Source organism: Alligator mississippiensis, chromosome 1, assembly GCF_030867095.1.
Source record: "Alligator mississippiensis isolate rAllMis1 chromosome 1, rAllMis1, whole genome shotgun sequence".
NCBI lineage: Eukaryota > Metazoa > Chordata > Crocodylia > Alligatoridae > Alligator > Alligator mississippiensis.
In genome coordinates, this window is record NC_081824.1 from 427,424,111 (window position 1) to 427,444,466 (window position 20,356).

The 20,356-nt window shown below is 42.6% G+C and overlaps 1 protein-coding gene across 4 annotated transcripts; it reads left to right on the forward strand.

Annotated features, from left to right (window-relative positions):
* The first annotated feature begins 25 nt into the window (after positions 1 to 25).
* Positions 26 to 19,043, forward strand: SLC46A3 (solute carrier family 46 member 3). 4 transcript variants are annotated; one of them, XM_006266179.4, is made up of 6 exons: positions 26 to 216; positions 1,436 to 1,649; positions 7,933 to 8,806; positions 9,938 to 10,021; positions 12,250 to 12,406; positions 15,754 to 19,043. In XM_006266179.4, exons 1-6 carry the CDS (start codon positions 101 to 103, stop codon positions 15,839 to 15,841), a joined length of 1,533 nt encoding a protein of 510 aa, XP_006266241.2. In that variant the 5' UTR covers positions 26 to 100; the 3' UTR covers positions 15,842 to 19,043. The 4 variants fall into 4 exon arrangements, with proteins under 4 accessions (XP_006266241.2, XP_019352911.1, XP_019352909.1 ...); XM_019497366.2 differs by having other exon boundaries at positions 77 to 216; positions 1,531 to 1,649; XM_019497364.2 differs by lacking the exon at positions 26 to 216 and adding an exon at positions 360 to 633.
* Positions 19,044 to 20,356: the final 1,313 nt, after the last annotated feature.

A 20,356-nucleotide genomic window follows, 5' to 3' on the forward strand; every position in this document is an offset into this window, starting at 1 on the left:
GACGCCCCGCCGCGTGCCTGCGGGTGACAGCGGGCGGGCCCTGCGGCGGCACAAGGGGCGGCCCCGGCTGAGTGGCAGCGGCCCGGAGCAATCGCGGCCAATGAGCAGAGCTGCGGGCACCGCCGCTGTGCGGCCAGCGAGGCTCTGCTGCGCCGCCGGGTGCCCGCGCGGAGATGCCGGCCGAGACGCGCGGAGGAGCTGGCGGCGGCGCGGACGGTAAGGGGCGGCGGGGCGGCTGGGCGGCTTCGGGTCCCGCCGAGCCAGGCACGCACTGCACACGCACACGCGCACGCACGCACACACACGCACGAATACACGCACACCGGCGCACGCACAAACACACGCACGCACGTATGCGCATGCACACGTGCACACAGACCCTTCCTGTGGTCGTGCCTGGCGCTGTCCCGCGCTCCGCCTGCGCAGCCCCCGGCAGCCGGGCCCTGGCTGCTGTCCCGCACGCATGCGGCTCGGCCTGGCCTGGCAGGAGCGCCCCGAGGGACGCCCGCGCCCAGCACCCGGCGGACACCCCCCTCCTCCATCCGGGGGACGCGCGCAGACACCTGCCCTGGGCCGTGGAGATGCTCGGGCGCGCTCAGAAACAGCCGGTGTCACGCAGAGCCGGGGACACGGGTGTGTCAGCGCGCCCCTTGAGTGGGCGAGGGAGGGTATGGGCGGTGTGCCTGTCCCTCGGGGAGCTCCTGCCAGGCCGAGCCATGGCCACGCTGGTTTATGAGTGTCCCTGCATTGTGCGTGTCCCCGCGTGTCTCAGTTTTGCGTGAAACGGGGTGTTTCTCTCCCAGTGCGCTGAGCGTCCGTCCTCCCAGGCGTCCTACTTGCCTGTAGCCCTGGCCGAGCTGTACATCTGCACCTTCCCAGTCTGAGCTGCAAGGTGGATATCAATCTACCCTGCCTTCTGCTCCCCCCTGCCAGGATTAAACTGTCCCAGGCAGGGTACCAGAACACGACTTTTCTTAGCTGAGGGAAGGAAAATACTTGTCTCTGATTTCTCATGAGCTGTATGTTACAAACTTAACAATCATCTGTTCCTGGTCAGAGACTTTGAGAATCTTGGTCACGTGTTTGAGAAACCACTGAAAATGGCAAAAGATAAACTAAGATGTGAATACAGTGAGAGAAGAAGAAGCTGCTAACCCTAAGATATTCAAGCATGTAACTATTTAAAAGGAACCTGATTGAATGTGCTGAATTCCTTTTAATAAGATTTTTAGGAGTCTATAACATAGCAGGTATCTGGAAACAAGCTTGGTTTCAAAAAAGACTAAGCTCCTCCCCAAAAGGCAGAGAACAAATAACTGACACTTCCTGCTTGTCTACAAAAATATCCCCAAATGTTTGAGTCAACTGAATTGCAGTCGATAGGTCAGTGCCAACTTTTCTGATAGCTAATATTTGCTTTTTCTTCTTGAAACAGAGAATTAAACTGGAATCCAGACATGAGGAAGGTTTTGTTGGTGGAACCTGTCATTGTCATATACTGTTTTGCTTTTTTCTTGTCCCTCCCACTAGTACAACAGTATATTTATCGAAGGCTGTGGGAAGAAGAAAACAATACCACTTTCATTGATTATGGCAACACTACTTACTGTGAGCAAAATCAAAGTAACCCAGCCTATATCAAACAAAAGGTAAGAGGGGAGAAAAGTAAAAAAAAAAAAAAAATAATAATTATAAATGAAAACTTACAGTGAAGGGCTATCTAAATATTCCATAAATAAGTCAACTTATTGCTTTATATATATATTTAACTACTGCAAAATTACTATTTCAGTATTATTTATGTGGCACCATTCATGCATATAGTGTTTCATAGACAAAGAACCTACTTTGGCAAGATTCTGAGGACATTCAATTCTTTCTGAAGTCCCTGGGAGCTGAAAATGTATATTCCCTCGCAGGATTGGTCCCCAAAGAGAAAATACTATCTTTGCAGTAAGAAACTTACTAACTAGGGCCCCAATCTACAAAGATTTGTGCACGTATTTAACTTTGTGTACTATAAGTAGTCTCTCTCACTTCTTACAGACTACTCAAGTGCCTACAGTTAAGCTTATTAACAAAACTTGCAGAACCAACCTAGGTTAAACACATATAACCCAGAGAGCGATGTTGATAGAGATAGGAAACTGAGAGGAAAGAAATAAACCAGAATTTTAAAACTGATCTGATTCTTCAATAACATTAGAAAACTTAGATTTCCCTGTCTTGCCAATTGTGAAATGTGTTTCCTGCATTGTCAGAGTGGCAGTATCTCAACTGTTTGTTAACTATTTTAATCATATTTAAAACGTATTTTAACACTGTTTATACATATCCTGTTAGGTAATTAGATACTAAGTAGAATCATTAGTATTGTACAACAGCTTCTTATAGACTTAGGTGAAAATGATAAAACACATTGAGTGTTTGGTAAATGGTAAAAAGTGCTGGTCAATGCCCCTTGTAAACAAGTCAGAGAGAGTGCAGCAGTGTAATAGGTAGCACTTGGAGTGAAGAATTCTGGTCAGATCCTAGTTTTTAATCTTGGTGGGGCTACCCCAGGGGTGGGCAAAATGCAGCCCGTGGGCCAGATGTGGCCCGCCAAGCCATTCTATTTGGTCTGTGGGGCCCCTAAAAAATTTAGAAAATTAATATTGATCTGCCCCTGGCTGCCTGTCATGTAACCCTCGATGGCTTGCCAAAACTCAGTAAGCGGCCCTCTGCCTGAAATAATTGCCCGCCCCTGGGCTACCCATTCCCATAATGGCTATCTATGACATTTATACACATTGGCATGCCACATGAGGACTACGATGCATATGCTTAAAGGAGCTGCTCAGAGTTCCTGACATGAAAATTGGTTTGACAACTAGGGAAAAACTTAAGGTTAAAAACTTAAATTGATTTTTGCTGTAGTACTGTTCCTTGACTGAAAAATCGTCTAACAAAAGCCACTCTTTAGTCTTCTTAGTATTGATTGGAAGGTAGCTGTCAAATATAATTCTATGAGAATCAGAAGCATCAACAGCTCTTCCTGGCTAACCCCCAAGAATGGGTCTTTCACTAATTAAATAGGTGCAAGCAGCTGTGCACGACTTCAGGATGCTGTTAGGAAGAGGTGGGGCTAGGGTCTTTCTGACGATCTGAAGTGGAAGGCCCCTTTTAACAGTCTGTCAGATATAGCCATGCAGCTAAGCACTGCTCTAATGTCTGGGCAAGGTCTAAATCAAAACAAACTGCTTAAAGAACCTGAGGCTGAGTTTCTGCGACCATACTCATTTCTTTCCTATGGCAGAAAAGGTACTGCAGAATTGTAATAATTCTTTGAGCACAGGAATGAACACATGAATTGCCCCTACAGGCTGCAAAGCTCTTAAGCCCTTAAGGGGAAGAAAAATTTCCATAGCAAGTGAGTTTTACATCTGAGTAGCTCAGTCTACTGCAGACAAAGAACCAGGACCTTCTAAGATTTTATATGAAGAAGGCTGTGGGTGAATTTGGCTAGATCAAGACTTTTTCATTATATTAGCATTTGTGTATCACCCACAAATGATATTTTTATCCCATATTCATTACTGCAGGTTACTTTTTAGGTAGAATATATGACATAATATGTCAATATTTACCATAAAGACAACTACTACACAGCCTACCTATGTTGCAAATACTCCTAACTGCAGTGGCTCATTTAGAAACTCAATTCAGCTTCATGCAAACAGTTTCACTTTTTCCTACAGTTGATGTTTACCAGAAACCCCTGAAAAACAAGCTGTTTTTCAAAATGTGATAGTGTATGCTTAGAAAAGCAAGATTTGATATTCCACTCTGCAAAGCACTGAAGCAAAGTACATATTAACCATGAGTCAGCTGAATTTCAGATGATTTTATACAGAAGTGTCTGTGGGAATGTACTTATTTACACAGCTGACATAAAACATGCATAAAAATAACTAACTTTGCATTTATTACAAGTGGATGACTCCTCCAAGGACAGTGAACAGGATGCTGACCTGTAAACCATTTTTGTTACTTGTGCCGTGCCAATTTCCAGGTTTAGTCATTTAATACAGACATTAAATAGCTAAAACCTCTTAAATAATTATAGTCTTTTTTCTCTATCCTGTGTTTTTATACCACATCCATCAACACAGTACTTGGATGTGAAATCCTTGTCCCACTGAAGTCAATTGCAAAACTCCCTTCAATTTCAATTGTACCCTGCTGAATAATCCTGTGTGAAAGTGGGTGAAAACAGTAGGCTGAAAAATGTAAACCCCAAGTCATTTGCTGGGAATATGTATGCTTGAAGTATTCTTGATTTCTAAAGCAGTCTAAGATATTGGTAGGCTTCTTATGCATAGATGCCCAGATGCCTTGAATTTTTTTCTGCCATAAGCATTCCACCCCTACTGTTTGCACCAGTCTTTGAGGAGGGCACATACTCCATTTTTTTACTTCATCTTGTCTACTCTTGGTTTTAAGTGCTGCAGATGGACTTCTTAAATCCCATCAGTGTCCAAGGAAAATGAGAGAACGAATAGAGGACAGAGATATAATTTGGGTTTACAGAGTAATATAGGATACAGTCAAAGATGGACAAAGCCTTCACAGCATTTGGTATCATTATTTCTTATGATGTGGGAGAATGTATTTATTTTATAATTAATTAAAAAGAGGTTTAGAAGTCACTGGAATGAAAGCTGGAGCTTTCTGAGTGTAGGATTGAAGAAAACCTCTTCTAACTGAACTCAGATGATTGATACTGAGATGTTATTTATCACACCCTGCATGCATTATCTTTTACTGGTCTGTAACATTCTTTAATTATGGGGCACTATCAGTTTACCCTACTTGGTCCATTGCTTTGCCTAAGGCACAATACTCTTCTCCTAATATAATCCTTATTTAAGTCAGGAATGCCTTCATTTGCATCCTTTTCATTTTGTATTCTAGGACTTTTTTGTTTTTGCATAATCATGTTTTAGGGTATTGTGAATTTCAAAGGCATGGCAGAGCAACTCTGTACCCAGGGCTGTGGCAATACATGGAGTAGTGGAAAGCTGCTTTTGTGTTGATTGTGATGATGGCTATTTTTGTGCCCCCTTCCTCACAAAGGCAGTGTATATGGCTGCTGCTCCAGTCACACTACTGGTATATTTGCAGATTAAGAAAATAGGGCCACCACCTTTGCTGGTGTAAATCAGTGGCTTTGAATCAATGGTGGTATGTTGTTTTAAAACAGCTGAAGGTTTGGCTCATACTTTCTGATGTTCATCTGCTTTTAAATATTTGAACTGGTCATTGATCATTTTCATATACTGTAAGCACCCAGCTCTGGTGGGGCAGGCACTGAGGCAAATGGTTGGAAGCCCAGAGGCTAAGAGTTCTAGGCCATAGCAGAAGTGCTCATGGTGTGGCCATGTCAGATTCTAACAGATCTGTCAATTCTGCTAAATACCTTGTCACAAGGAAAAGGAAGGATGTACTATAAATGTAGTGTTCCTCTTTCCCCCCCTAAGCTAGGTTACTGGTATAAATCAGAGCAGTTTCATTGAAGTTAGTGGAGCTGTGCTGAATTACAGTTAAGTACCTGAACTTGTCTTTCCTGTGTGCTAGGCATCCTCCTCCTCCAAGAAAAAAAAAGTGATCCCCCCTACAAAAAGAGCTAGCAAAACAAAAGTCCCATCACTCATATACAATATTGTTCCTCTTGCTGAATGTTGTTAAAGGAGTGCCTCTTTATAGCTATAATATTCCTAGTAGTTTTTCTTTTGTTTTTCTAAATTGTTATGCAAAACCCTTGAGCACTCCTGCCTGGGCAGGGATCATATGTAGAAGTACTGTTTATTGCCAGTGTATTGGCATTTCCATCATACACATCGCTGTAATATCTGAGTGCCTGTTTGTAGTAAAGAAAACAAGGCATCCAACAGGGAGTACAGAAGAGCCCTGTTTGCTTCTTAACTGTGCCAAAAGTGTACCCATTCAACAATTTTTTTTCAGTCTTCATTAATGTAGTAAATCATTGTCCCCCAAGAGGCCCCTGCTTTGTTCATTGTACCCATTTGTCTGCTGGCCTTCCCTTCCCACTGCTACTGTCTCTTCAGGGCAAGTAGTTTCCCTTCCCATGTGTATGTGTTTCTGTAAAGTCTTCTTAGGTTAAATCACTTCCTGTCCTACTGCTGCTGTCTTCAGGCTGCTTGGCTTCCCTTTGCATCAGTGCATGCTATAGACAGGGCCTCTTCCCCTCCACCTAATCCTCCCCCTCCTTTTTGTGTAGGTCTCATGCTTCCTTTCCCACTGTCTAGGCCATAGCTTCCCCCTGTCTCAAACAGATGCAGCATCAAAGGATGAAACCCAGTACTCTGTCTGAGAATCTGTCACTAGTGAAGATGCCAGAAACTAAACTATCATTCTCCATTTAAACTTCTCACTCCATGGTATCCAATCCCCTCACAGTGGCAGTGGTTCAGGCAGTGGAAGGCTGTGACAACACAACCTTTGAAGTAACCATACTGCCATATGGCGGAGTGACAGAGAGTTCAGGGAGCAGTGTGTGTGAACACTTCAGCCTTCATGGATACCTCTTGCATTACTGACTTATTTCAGGATCTTAGAACATCCTGGGTGGATTTGGGCAGCTATGCCTCCTACTGTCTGTGGGTTGACAAATGTTAGCCTAGAAAACTTGTGATACCTCAGAAAAACTCCAAGTAAACTGAAGTGGCCTTGGTCTTCCCACACTATTAACTGTATTCTGTGGAATGACCATGATATATATTATGCAGATCAAGCCACTTTCCTTCCTATCACAGCTATCTTGACTGAGCAAGCTGCTTCCTTTCCAACTGTTGTTGTGACTCCCCTTCTGTAAATACATTAATAAAATAAATTAAAATCAAGATCTGAATCTGAAAGCTGGATATCACTTTGATTATCAACTAGCATCATGTGCAAAATAACTTTGCATGTGATGTTGTCACCTTTTTTCCCTTTTCAAACCTGATTTAATTATTACTCCAACTACTCTTAATGGTAAATGTGTTATACATTATGTCTGTGAAGTATGTTTTTTTTAACTCTTGCTAAACCAAATTTAGTAAGAGTTAAACTAAAAGTTTCCATTCAGGGTTATTGTTAGCTTATCGCCATAATGCAGCTAATGTACCTTATGTAAATACCTGTGGCAACATTTCTTGCTAGTGACTTTGAGATTTTCCAAACCCAAGAGTTTATTTATTTTTTATATTTAAAAAAGTAGCCAAGTGCCTGCAAAGAGATTTATATACTGGATGAGTTTTGTAGCTATTTCACTTCATTAGGAAGATCTCACAATCCTGAACAGGATTGTGAGGGTTAGTATTTTTTTTTTTATTCAATGTCTTCTCAGCATGTATTATTTTTTATGGACACATGGAACTTTACTGAAAAGTAAAATACTCTATTTCTCATACTTCATGCAGCTCCCCCCCATGGGGCATATTGTATGTGAGAAAATACAATACTTTGGGCTGTGTAAGATTCTCTTTGGGTACACATCCTGATCTCCTTATTTGCACTGGTTTGCATGTTGATCAATAAGTAGTCAATACTGTTGTTCTGTGAAGAAAGGCATTACTCCTTATAGGAATCAGAATCTGGCTGTAAGAAGTGCTTGGTTTGCCCCTGACTTCAGTAGAAGTAGGGAGGACCCCGTGTTCCTGTGTTGCAGGGTTATGGTGCTTTATCTTGCAAATGCTTACTCATAGGAATAGTCTTAACTCCCTTGGGTTTACTCAGGAAGTAAGGACTTCTTGTGAATAAGGGTTTTAGCATCTTGCTTTTATAACAGCAATTAATACTGAGGGAAAGCAGACAGAGGGAAATGTTACAGCAGCAGATTTTGGACATATAACGGCTTTGTGTCATTAATTTCTTTTTTTTCTTTTGCAGGAAGTCCAACAAAAGGCCTCCCTTTTTTCTTTGCAAATGGACTTAAGTGGGTCAGTTCCCAGCATTATAGTTGCCTTTATAGTTGTAGCTAATGGAGATCGCTATGGACGCAAAAGAGCTTTGGTTCTGCCTTCCCTGGGAGCTCTTATGACAAATGTTTTCTACAGTATCTTGTCATATTTCTCCTGGACTCTCTCTCTATTTTTTGCTCTTGCATTCATTAGTGGACTGTTTGGAAGCCTGACCACTTTCCTTGGAGGTGGGTTTGCCTTCATAGCAGATTTATGTCATGATGAGAAGCAGAAAACTAAACGCATAGCTGTAATTGATTTGATTTTGGGACTTGTGTCTGGATTAGCAGGACTGTCCTCTGGCTACTTCATCAGAGGAGTAGGCTTTACATGGACATTTGCAATTGCATCTCTGCTTCATGGTATAAATATTTTCTATATTATATTTTGGCTGAAGGAGACTGTGGATGTATCTGAATCCCAGCAACATGCCTCATTATCTTGTAAAGAAAGCTTTAAAGAAACATTTTCTGGAGTGTACATGCTTTTTAAAACTTCCTCTTGTAAAAAACGAACTTTAATCACTGTGTTGCTTTTTGCATTTATGTCTTATTTCTTTGCCATGATTGGTGGGACTTCCCTTTTTACATTGTATGAACTGGATGCTCCTCTCTGCTGGAACGAAGTCTACATTGGATATGGAGCAGCTGCATTCACTTCTGTCTCTCTGACCAGTTTTTTAGGAGTGTACTTGTTTTCTCAGTTTATGAAAGACATTTATATTGTTTTTATTGGGATATTTTCTTACATTGGAGGAATAATCATGGCTGCCTTTGCCAAAACTACACTGCTTATGTTTTTAGGTAAGTTCAAAGGTAGTGAAAACATGTTATATCCCAGGATTGTCCAACTTGAGCCTGACAGTCTCCACCGACCACATGCTGTATATGCCATATTTCCCACTGGTCACATGCTGCACCATATCAGCAACCCCGGGCCACACAGAGTGGCGATGTCCCTGAGGTACCCTAGCCATGGGCTCTCTTGGCCCTGTGGGCCACACCACACATTCCTAGGGACAGGGCCAGGAGCAGGAAGTGGATGCTGGAAGAGGGACAGGGAGCCCAGAGAACACAGGGGTAGCAGCAAGAGTGATAGGGGGAGCAGCATCCAGACTGGGAGCCCAAGGGCCACAGGTTAACGCCTCAGGGGCTGCATGTGGTCCACGGGTCAGCAATTGGATGGCCCTGTTATATTGTATACGGTGAAAGCAGCTAATCCCTTAAAGAAGGCATATTTAACTCTCTACAGCTCCCCGTAGGCCAGAACCAGATAACAAAGCTCCTCATAGGCCGGATCCTGAGTGTAAGGAGCCTTGTGGGCCAGATTTGGACCCACGTCTGGTAGTGGGGTGAAAGGCAGCAGGGTGAATAGCAGCAGTGGCGCAGGAGTTAATGCAGTTGTCACTTGCCCTTTGCTGCCCACACATGTCCCCAGCAGGGCTCTGGACCTGGGAAACTGGAGGCAGGCCTTGCCCTGCTTAACCTACCCTGAATTTCTCCAGGAGCCCCACAGACCAAATGAAATGGCTTCATGGGCCAGATGTGGCCTGCAGGCTGCATCTTTGACACCCCTGCCTTATAATCACCAAAAACATAAAAGGAATGTAAAGTAGAATTAAATGCATGTTGGATTTAAAATGCAAATTAAAAAAAGAAACAGTACAGACAGTTAATGGCATTACCTGCTCATAGCTTTGTGCTTCAATTCTTTGTATATGACTTGGGTTTATGAACGTTTCCTTTGTTAACATAGTTAAAAATAATTGTATCATCATAGAGTTGTGCTTTGAATCCCAATGACTTTTACTATTTGGGGCATTCAAACCATAAATATGCAGTTGACTTGTTTAAAAAAAATCACTGCAGTTCACCTTTAAATGCCCAAAGTTTAATTATTTTAGTCACTTATACTTGTTTCATATTGTTTTACAGTGAGGGTGCCATCTCTCCTGTGCTTTATGCCTGTTCCTGTTCTGCGATCCATGTTGTCAAAAGTGGTTCTGGACAGTGAACAAGGTAATTTGAATTTGTTAAAAGAACACAGCCATTGGGTAATTTAAAACAGATAGACTCTTAGATGGGGCTTTTCATTTTCTTTCAATTTGCGTTGATATTATGATGTCACATTTTCTTAATTTCAGATTCCACTTACTATCTAGGTATTTAAGTAATACCCATATGGCTTTGGTTTCTAAATCTGTATAAATTAGATTAGATTTTAGCCTCTGACCAATGTTACTATTTTGAAAAAAAAATCTTTCCTAAAACAAAGAGCAATGGAAACTTGAAGTGCACTTACACAGGTTTGACTTTACAAGTGTTTTTAACATTCAGCACATTTTTACATCCAGGGAAAGATATATTGCTTATGTGAAGTCAGCCATTACAAATTATATTGTGAAGGGCAAAAAGGTGAATTGTCAACCTTCAGAACACTTGAGAAGATTAAAAGAAACAATTACAAACTCAACATTGAATTGTGAAACATTGCTTATGGCTCCCGTGCCTTTTCCAAAGGATATAACCTATTCATTCTTACACCTGTAAAACCATGAATGTTTAGATTTCAAACTAACAGCACTTTATATGTGTAGTGTAGAAAAGAAGCACAACACAGTACACACAATGCTTTTCAGTGATCTTTACTTTAAAGCTGACAAGGAGTGGCTTTTGTTTAAAACATGTTATGCCATGTTATTGCACCTCTGGCTCTGAGCCCTGTTCCAGAATTATGAGTAGTTGCATTTTGTGAAACTGTCAGCTCACATTGTGCAAAAAAAATTTTGGAGATGTTCATTTTTTTTAGAAACCAGCATCTCAAAGTAAAGCAAAGGTGTCTTCATACTGATCTCTGTTAACATATACATTTCTTTATTTGCCATTTGTTGGCATTCTTCAGGATTTTGTGTAGTTACATGGTTTGATACAGGAGGCTGAGCATTATTTATGACATCTGTATGCTTAATGTGATTTTATCTGTAGCGCTATAAACATACCCACACCATACCATGTGTAAGCATGTTGAAGAGGACTCTTTTTCAAAAACAGGCTGAAGGCAGGACAGGGGAGCACCTTAAAAGACTAACTAGTTCAGAGAAGCATAAGCTTTCATAGGTGACAGCCTACCTTGTCAGATGTACTTACCTTTCTCTTTTCAGAAAAGTTTACATACTAAAGAGATACCTGCTGCTTCAGAACTAGGGGATGGGACAGACTGGAGGGAAGGACAGGAGGCCACATGGGGTGCCTGGGAGCCACGCCATAATTTCAGCCCTATCAGGGATAGGCTCTGTCCAGGAAGGCCAGGGCCTGAGCCCCAACAGAGAGGAAGGGGCAGGCTCCAGCCAAGAGGGCCAGGGCCTGAGCCTCCAGCAGAGTGGGATGGGCCATGGGCAGAGGGCCAGAACAGGCTGAGACTCAGAAGCTGGGCTAGAGAAAGTGCGCCTAGGCTAGCAGTCAACAGCAAGAGGAGCCAGCAGGCTAAAGCTAAGAGGGCTGAAGCCAGTACAAGGTGGTATGTGGATCAAGAGTAATACCTGCAAGGCAAGGATGTGGCTGTAGGGGTAGAAGGAGACCACAAATAGACCTTAAGGCAATTGGTGGCCTGGAGCTCTGATGGGGCCAATGGGGGCCCTGCTTAGGGCATTGGAGAACAGGACTGGGTCAACTGGGTACAGGAGGAACTCATTGCCGAAGGCAGGTTAGGGCTTGCTTAAGGACCCTGGGGCAACTTCTCTTCTACAACAGAAAAATAATTCCATTAAGGTGGGGCAGGAAAGAAGAAAAGGGAGGGCACCCCCTGGGGAGCCAAGTGGGACAGGAGCCTCATGGTCACCAGGGGACATCACAGCCACCCCTGGGGCATGCCCTTTTATAGGAAAAAAGGGGAGGAAAGGATGGAAAGGTAGAGTGGTGTTTCACAGAGCCTTGAAAGTGTGGACGAATAGATTGAATTTAATTTTAGATAAAAGCATTACAGAAAGTAGAAACATAGGAAGAGTGTTAGTACAGAAAAGGAATCTCCACTGACAGTACACTTCTGTCACTTACCAAACAGTGCTTTTAGTGGAAGTTCCCATGCAAAGCATGCTAATGAAATGTACAATACTTGGGTGACATGAAATGACCATGGTAACAGTGGATCTTGAATCATTCTCTTCTCCAAACAAAGTTAATTACTGTACTTATAGAAGTGTGAATATTCTTTTGTAATTCATTCATTTATTATTTTTTATTTTTAACAGGTGCTGTGTTTGCTTGTATTGCCTGCTTAGAAGCTGTGACTGGTAGCATGGCATATGTAGTTTTTAATAGTCTCTATGCAGCCACTGTCATCTGGTTTCCAGGCTTTAGTTTTCTTATAGCAGCTGGTATTTGTATAATTCCTCTCAGCATACTGAGGTTAGTATACATATTTATATGTATCAAAGGGTTTTCGTTATAGATCAATATATGTTGTATGAATCGATGTTGAGTAGTTTAAGTAGATGAAATGTTGTAGCCTTTCACCTAATGATTGTGAACTGAAGTACAACCTGAAGGTGAACTTACATATTACACTCAGATCATACTAAATCTATGGAATATTAAGCAGTGTTAAAGTTAGATCATGTTGTAAGCAGTCACATGTTAAGAATTAATACCATTTCTTGCCTGCATAACTCTTGCTTGACATGAGAAGGCTGTCAAGCAGGAGCCAGGACACCTGGGCTGTATCCCAGCTCTCCTGGGAAGGGGAAGGGAACTGGAACAGTGCATCCTGCGATGCTGGAGGACTGCAAATTTCTCGCTTTATCTCCATGAAGCAGAGTAGAGTTATCCTAACATGAGCTAGGTAGCACAACCCAGAGTAACTCTCGCCTGAAGTGGCATAACTTTGAGATTCTCAGAGGGCAATTAGCATAAATTAATGAGTTTTAATATGCAAATACTCCTATTTTAAGTGTTCTTAGTACTATCTAAATGTAATGTGTAACTTCACCCTGGGCTAAATTCTGTCCTTAGATATATATATGTGGCACTCATTTGCTTGAGTAGGGATGGCCACCCAGTCAATTGACTAGTCAAATATTGTAAATTGACCACTTTTTTTGACTGGTCCAAAATTATAGCAATTTTACTAGAGGTGCACCAATACATTAGTCCAATATTGGATCAGCACCAATATAAAGAAAATTGACTATATCGAAAATTGCCTTTTTTTTTGCCTGATGCGGCCAACAATGTGGCCAATAAATGCTCCATGCATATGTGCAGCTGCAGCACACTTGGGGCCAGGAGCACAGCCCAGCAGCTTAGAGAGCTGCATCCAGCTGGTAAGCCTGTTGTAGTGAAAGGGGAGGGGATAGGAAAAGGGTGGTGGTTGGGCAGATAGAGGTCCCTGTGGTGAGGGAGGGAGTGGGGCTGGGGGTGGGGCAGGTGCTGCCTGGGTGGGGTGCAGGACTGAGCTGTGGCTTGTCTGGGAGGCACAGAGAGGGGAAGGTGGCTCCCGCTGCTGCGCACACCCTGGGAGGGCTCGAGGGGCTGTGTGCCTCCAGATCTGCATGGGACAGGGCAGCTGCCACTGTGGGCAGGGGGTGGGCTGGGCTGCGCTCAGGGCAGACAGCAGCAGCGCTGGCAGGGGGCTACAGGGGGGCTGCAGCCACCCCAAAATTTGCTGTAGCCCCCCAATCCCCCTCCCAGCACTGCTGCCACTGCCTGCCCCAAGTGCAGCCTGGCCCAGCCCACACTGGGAAGAGCCTAGCGCAGCCCCAGCCCACAAAGGCAGCCGGCCCTTGCCCCACATGCAGATCTGGGGGCACGTGCCCCCATGCCCTCCTGGGGTGTGCACAGTGGAGGGAGCCAGACCCCCACCTCCTCGCGCCCCCTGGAGAAGCTGCAGCTTTGTCTCATGCCCTGCCCCGGCAGGGCAGTGCCTGCTCCAGCCCCTGCCCCACTTCCTCCCTCACTGCAGAGGCCTCAATCTGATCGCCTACCATTCTTCTTTCCTTTCCCTTCCCCTTCCACCACAGCAGACTTATCAGCCAGACACTGCTCTTCAAGCTGCCAGGTTGAGTTGGAAATCGGATCAGTATCAGCCAATATGCCTCCTTAAAAATCGGCTATCGGTATCTGCCCAAAAAATGTCTATCGGTGCACCCCTAAATTTTACAAAAAAACTACATTTTTTTGTAGTTTTCTTTACAGAAATGATTTATCAATTTTTGGCATGTTTCCTAATGGAAAATGTGTGCTTTTTCTGCATATTATTTAGACCTATTGGCAATTTTTGACCAATATTTGATTGGTCAGTTGACCGAGTTTTATCTGACCAGTCAAATACCCAACCCTAGGCTTGAGTAAGAGCACCATGTGTGTGCTTCTGAGGGAAGAATTTAGCACAAACTGACAGCTAATAGAGCTCTCTCAAAGAAGAAAACTCAGTTTTGTAATCTGTTCTCTTCTGGTTGCTGGTGGGTATTATAAGCCTGATACAAAGCCCATTGAAGTCAATAAGAATCTTTCTACTAAGGCCCTAGGTTGCATAACATTAAGTTAGTAGGAGCTTTGCCAGTAACTTCATGAACATGGACTCAAGTGCTGTGTGAATAAATCATGATGTGCATATTTAAAAACAAAGTTGGAGGGATAGAGCAGCAATGGGAATATTACACATGTAATATTTTCAGTTAGTTGTCTTTTGGTAATATTAAGGGGGAAAGATAAAATTTTCTAGGTGTTGATAAAACCTAAATTCACTTGATGATCTCTTATGTAAATTGTATGCCTCAGAAGCTGGAACATGAATATTGCTAGAAAACTGCTCTCCTAATTCATATGCTTGCTTTTAGGGGGAAAAAAAGGGAAGACTATTTTCTAATACAATATTTTTCCCCTGGAAGTTTGTATCCTTTTACCTAGTACCTACACTTAACCTGTAACATTTCTGCACTAGTTACATTTTAAGGTCAGCACAATGAGATACTAAGAAGATTACAGATTTAAGTGCTTTTCATAATTTCAGAACCCTGTGCCACTATATTGGCCACTGTATTACTCCAGCTTTATGCCAGTTTAACTCTGATTAAATAATTGAAATAACATTTTTTTTTTAACTACAGTAATGCAGCAAGGACTCTTAGACCTGATAGGAGTAATGGAACTGGAAGTCTAAAGGTTGCATGCTGGAAGTAGAGAGTACCACAGAGCAGCATTATAAAAAAAAATGTTAGCACTTCAACTACTGTAGGATTTGGGACCATATATTACATGCATCTAAATTAAATTAATAGTCAAGCATTATAAAGTTCCTTTTAAAGAAAGCAGTTTTCTATACAAAAGGTAATGGACGCTTACTATGAAACTAATCTATGGTGCACCCAGGACTGTAGAATAGATGCATTTATTTTTTAACATCACCTCTTTTTTTTTATCCATTAGTGCCTGTGGTATACTGCCCTTGGAATATTCTCTCTATCCCAGTAAAACCATCTTTTCCAAGGGTGTCATGTAATGTTATTATTTCAGAATAGAAACTGCAGCTTGTTGCAGCCTGTGCTAAATCAGGCGTAGTGGCTTCATGCTTTTCAGAGAGAACAGAAATGAGATTGTCTAGCTGTGTTGTATAGGGGCAAATATTGTTGTCCTTTTATTTATTAAACCATCTGGACATTTCTGTACAAAAAGTCATTGGGTGTGTTGGTTGGCGCTGAGTCAGCATACAATTTATTACTCTCAGCTAAGATGTCTTTCTTATCTTTGTCTTGCAGTGGGCTTTTGTGCACCAGTTGGCATGAAGAGGACTTGGCATTACTTGTACATGAAGAAATATCCAGTGCGGAGAGTGTTGATGATTAAACAAAGAATTCACCTACCTTCACTTTCTAATCTTCTGGCACAGACTGTTTGTACATACAGGGAGGGTGAAGAGAGTGTGGTAACTGTAGATGCAATCTGTAGCCCTGCCACGATTCCTGCTAAACTGCTAATATTTCTAGCCTTCCTACTTAATGTTTTAGTCCTTATACTTAACTATGCAAAAATGGTGGGGGCGGAGATTTTTTAACAGACTTAAAATATTAAGACAAAATAATTTAGAGTTGTATTGTTTCTACTTCTTTCTCAGCTGAGATTTGCATTGAGACACAGATAGTTTGCCAGACCCTCAGCAACAAACTATCTGCTGTTCTGCTGAAGGGAGTGGTCTTAGAGTAGGAACAAACATAGGATCCTCAAAAGTGAAGGGGGAGCATGGTAATACTGTTGCATCTGCATGGATCTGTAGTAATACAAGTGAGCTAATCCCAGTTTTGACCACAGCTGAAACAGGTTTAAAGGTGGAGCAGTTTTGCTATAAACAGGCCCATGTAACTATAACGTAACAGCTACTGCAAGGGGTCTGACAGCTGCCCTTTCCTTTTCTGCAGCCATTGAACTCTGCCCTGACTGAATAAAATGCAGCTTGCAATCAGACACATGGATGAATTTTTGCAGGGACCAGACTGTATACTTTTTCAGATTGCAAAAGGATCAACTTTTGTTGCCATTTCTCCATATATTATGCGGTATGGTACATACAGCTATTGCATCTCAAATCATTGTAGCCTGTTAAGTTCCTTCTCTCTCAGAAGATGTTGATTTTTTTTTTTTTTTAAATAACTGAGTTGTGGAGGTGATCAAATATGAACCCACATCTTTTTACAATGTCCTTTTCCAATGTACGTGCTGTAACTATAATTAACACTTATATAATTATGCACTTGTTCCTGTTTCCGTGCTAGGGAAACAGAGGCAGAAAGGTTCAATGATTTGCCCTAGCCCAAGAGTGAATTATCATGAAAACCAGAAAAAGAAATCAATTCATGCTCCCTGGCCTTGCACTTTAGCATCTGTGTATATAAACAAAAACAGAAACTCACATTACATCCTGTACAGCACTGCATGGAAATGTAGCCAATTGGAACACTTAGGAACTTCCCCCAGCCCTATTGTAATAGATTATTTAGCAGCTAATATTGTTTTATTCTATAAAAGCACCCTTTACTACTGTTTTTATGAGATGTTAGAGAAATCAGAATAAAATACAAAGGGCAGCATTAACTGGAACCTCTATATTAAAGGGACATTTGTATTAGGAAATCAACTGTGAAACATGAACTGACTTAAATGCACAAACTTTTGTTGCTAGAAAGGGGGCGTAACACAGATACATGCACCCTAGTGAAGTGACATGCTTTTCCATTTAGGTTCTCCTTGTGAATATATTGCTGCCTCAAAAGGTTTTCAAAGATTGTCTGCCAAAAATATCAACTGTTTCAAGCCTGGTATTGTAATCATTAAATCAGCATTCAATCTAGGTTATTGTTTCCCAAACTGGGATATGAGGCAGATGTCTAGAGCAGTGGTTCTCAACCTTTTTATAGTCTAGGCACTACTCATTAAGCTCAAATCATCCCTCAAAAGCTGCCAGCTCTTAGTTTTCACTCATTTTCTGACTACAGAAAAATAATAAGAGTTCTTCTATTGCATAGAACTCAGAAAGATCACAACAGGTCAGAATGTTTTAACACCATTGGGAATTTGTACATGACATGGGGGTTTAATTCTCCCTAAATTGAAGTGGTGTTTTTTTAAAAAACATTGCTTCAGTTTAGGGTGAAGTAAACCCCAATGTCATGTACACTTGTGTCTGCCCGATCCTTGCCTGCCCCTCCAGTGGCAGAGAGAGGAGAGTGAGCTGCTGGTGGCCAGGGCAGCAGGGGGGGGGAAGTAGGGGGCTGGTGATTCCCTATACAGCAGCAGCAGTCCCACCTCCTCAGCGGCCCCCACCTCAGGCTCAGGCGGTCCCGGGGGGCATTGCAGCCACAGAGGGAAGCACCAGGCCCCTGCGCAGCTCAGGCAGGCTGGGGGGGGAGGGGAGGGGTTACCCTGACAGGTTACCTAAACAGCCCCTGAACCTCTCACGGCCCAGTGCTGCTCTCTGCAGCTGTAGGGTAGAAAACTAAAACTCCTCGGAGGTGCTTTAGCTTGCAGCATCCCAAAGTCATTTGCTGTGTCCCAAAGTCATTTAAGGTGAGTTATGCCACCAAATGTGCAAACAGCAATAAAGAGGTGCAAAAGGCATTTAACCTGCTTTAAAGTATCATCTACAAACACCCATTCATTCTTTTCTGAAATCTCTGGGCTTATATTGTGAACCATATTTGCACACCTAGTGCACACATTGTATGGCACCCTAGTTGAGAATCACTGGTCTAGAGCAGTGCACCTAGGGGTGCCTTCAGCCTAAAAGAACTGAGAACCACTGGTCTAGAAGGTAGATATCAGGAAGGACTGGGAAAGCAGAAAGGAAAGGGGGATCTAAAAGGAAGGAAAAATTAAAAACAACCTTATGCTACTTCTTACTCTATGTGTAGTGAGTGTTGTTTTTTTTTAATTAACTGCAACATGTAATCCTGGGGGCACACAGCACTATAAACTTGCAAAGAGGTAAGCAATCCAAAAAAATTTAAGCACCACTGCTCTAGGCTGTAAACTTTTCAAAATAAAAACCATTTTTTTTTTAAAGTATGTACTGGTTATGCAGCACTTTCAGACTTTAACTATTTCTGCCTGGAAAAAGTAGAGTAATTCAAAGACAGACAACTGTGCTTTTATTCATTTCCCATGTTCCAGTAACACACTCAGCATCCCTGGTAGTGCACTCTTATTAGCACAGAAAACTCAATTCTGCAGTGGCATTGTTGGTCCAAATGAGAATTTTCACACATGGGTGGGAGGATGGCTTGTACATCTTGATTTTACAGTGCATATATTGTATAACCTATGTACAGAGTTGCAAACTATTTTTGATGAATACCTCATTCAGAACTAAATAAGTATGAGATAAAGCCAAGCTGTATGATTGCTTTCTGTGTGTATGCGCGTGTGTGTGTGTGTGCACACACGCACATGTAAGAGAGAGAGAGAGCGCGCAATGGGATGCCAAATGAGTTGAGGACTCCAAGAAACATCGCACTATTAATTTTTAATAAAGCTTTAGATTATTTGTAGTAACTGATCTACTTGACAAATAAAATATTTTTATACATAAATACAAATACCTTTTTGATAGAGACAAATAGAACAAAAATTAGCTTGGTCTTTTAATTTCCGTACCTTATTCTTTTGACATATAACCATCCACAAACCAGCTACTGAAGTAATAGTAATATTAACAAAGGCATCTGAGCTTGCAACACTGCACATATTTTGCAGCCAGAATACTACACCATAGTACAGGCTGCTTAAATAATTATGTATCAGATTAAATGCAGAACACCTATTAAAAATGAAACAGCATTTTCGAATAACATTTTTGTAATCTGTGAAAAATTGAACAACATGCTTGCTAATTTTAGAGTGGCAACAGAGCAAGCTTAGCTCATCTGCTGATCAGTTTATGCTATAACATGCAATTTGTTATAAATAAAATATAAAAAGGGAACTGGGGGGTCCAGCTATAGTCAGGCTAATGGCTTGTATATTCTCTTCTTCCCAACTGTTAGTTTTGCCACATTTTAAGATGTAATGGTACTTCTCTGACCTAGTAGAATGGACAAGCTATCAGGAGGGTGTGGAATATGGGGTGGGTGGCCAAAATAAATTTGTGGGACTAGGGAAGTTGTGTTGCATCAGCAATTGTAACTAAGAGGACAAGCCCTTTTCCTCCTAACTCAGCTCCAGGGATCTTACTACTGCATAAGGGACTTGGGCAAGCACCAGCATCCCAGGAAACTCAAGTTCCTTTTTACATCTTAAGTTGTTCCCACTAGATCTGATGGCAGTCCAGGATCCTTCTACATCAAGGGTGGGCAATTATTTGGGCCAGTGGGCCACTGAGGGAGTTTGGGGGAGCTGCTGCAAACCAGGTCAGCACCCCACTCTCCCACAACAGCTCACCCAAACTTCTTAAGTGGCCCACCCCTGGCCAAAGAGAACAACAGTTTGGGTAACCTGACCTTTATTCCCTACTTCTCCCTGAACCCCCTCCCCCACCCCAAGTGCAGTTGGGCTGGAGCTGCACTGTATTCCTGCATGCCAGCTTGGGCCAGGCAGGGGCTGCAGGTGTGGCTCCTGCCCAACCCAACCAAGTGGTGGGGCAGGAGGAAGTGGGGGTGCACAGGGAGGTGAGAAACAGTGCAGCACAGGCCTGGATGGCCAGTGGCTCTCAGCCCCCTTCTACCTGCACCTGCTACCCCATCCCAAGTGTACATAGCTGGGGTGGGCAGGAGCTGCGCCAGCTACACCCATGTGGCCTGAAGTGGCATGTGAGAATACAGTGTGGCACTGGCCCAGCCTGGCCATATGCTGGGGAGTCGGGAGAGGTGCAAG

What these genes read in the sequence shown, in the direction of transcription:
- SLC46A3 (XM_019497364.2), top strand. Translation starts at nt 464, where the DNA reads ATGCGGCTCGGCCTGGCCTGGCAGGAGCGCCCCGAGGGACGCCCGCGC. An exon ending in GGTTCTGGACAGTGAACAAG is followed by an intron (nt 10,022 to 12,249) that starts GTAATTTGAATT and finishes TATTTTTAACAG; the next exon opens with GTGCTGTGTTTGCTTGTATT. An exon ending in ATTCCTCTCAGCATACTGAG is followed by an intron (nt 12,407 to 15,753) that starts GTTAGTATACAT and finishes TTTGTCTTGCAG; the next exon opens with TGGGCTTTTGTGCACCAGTT.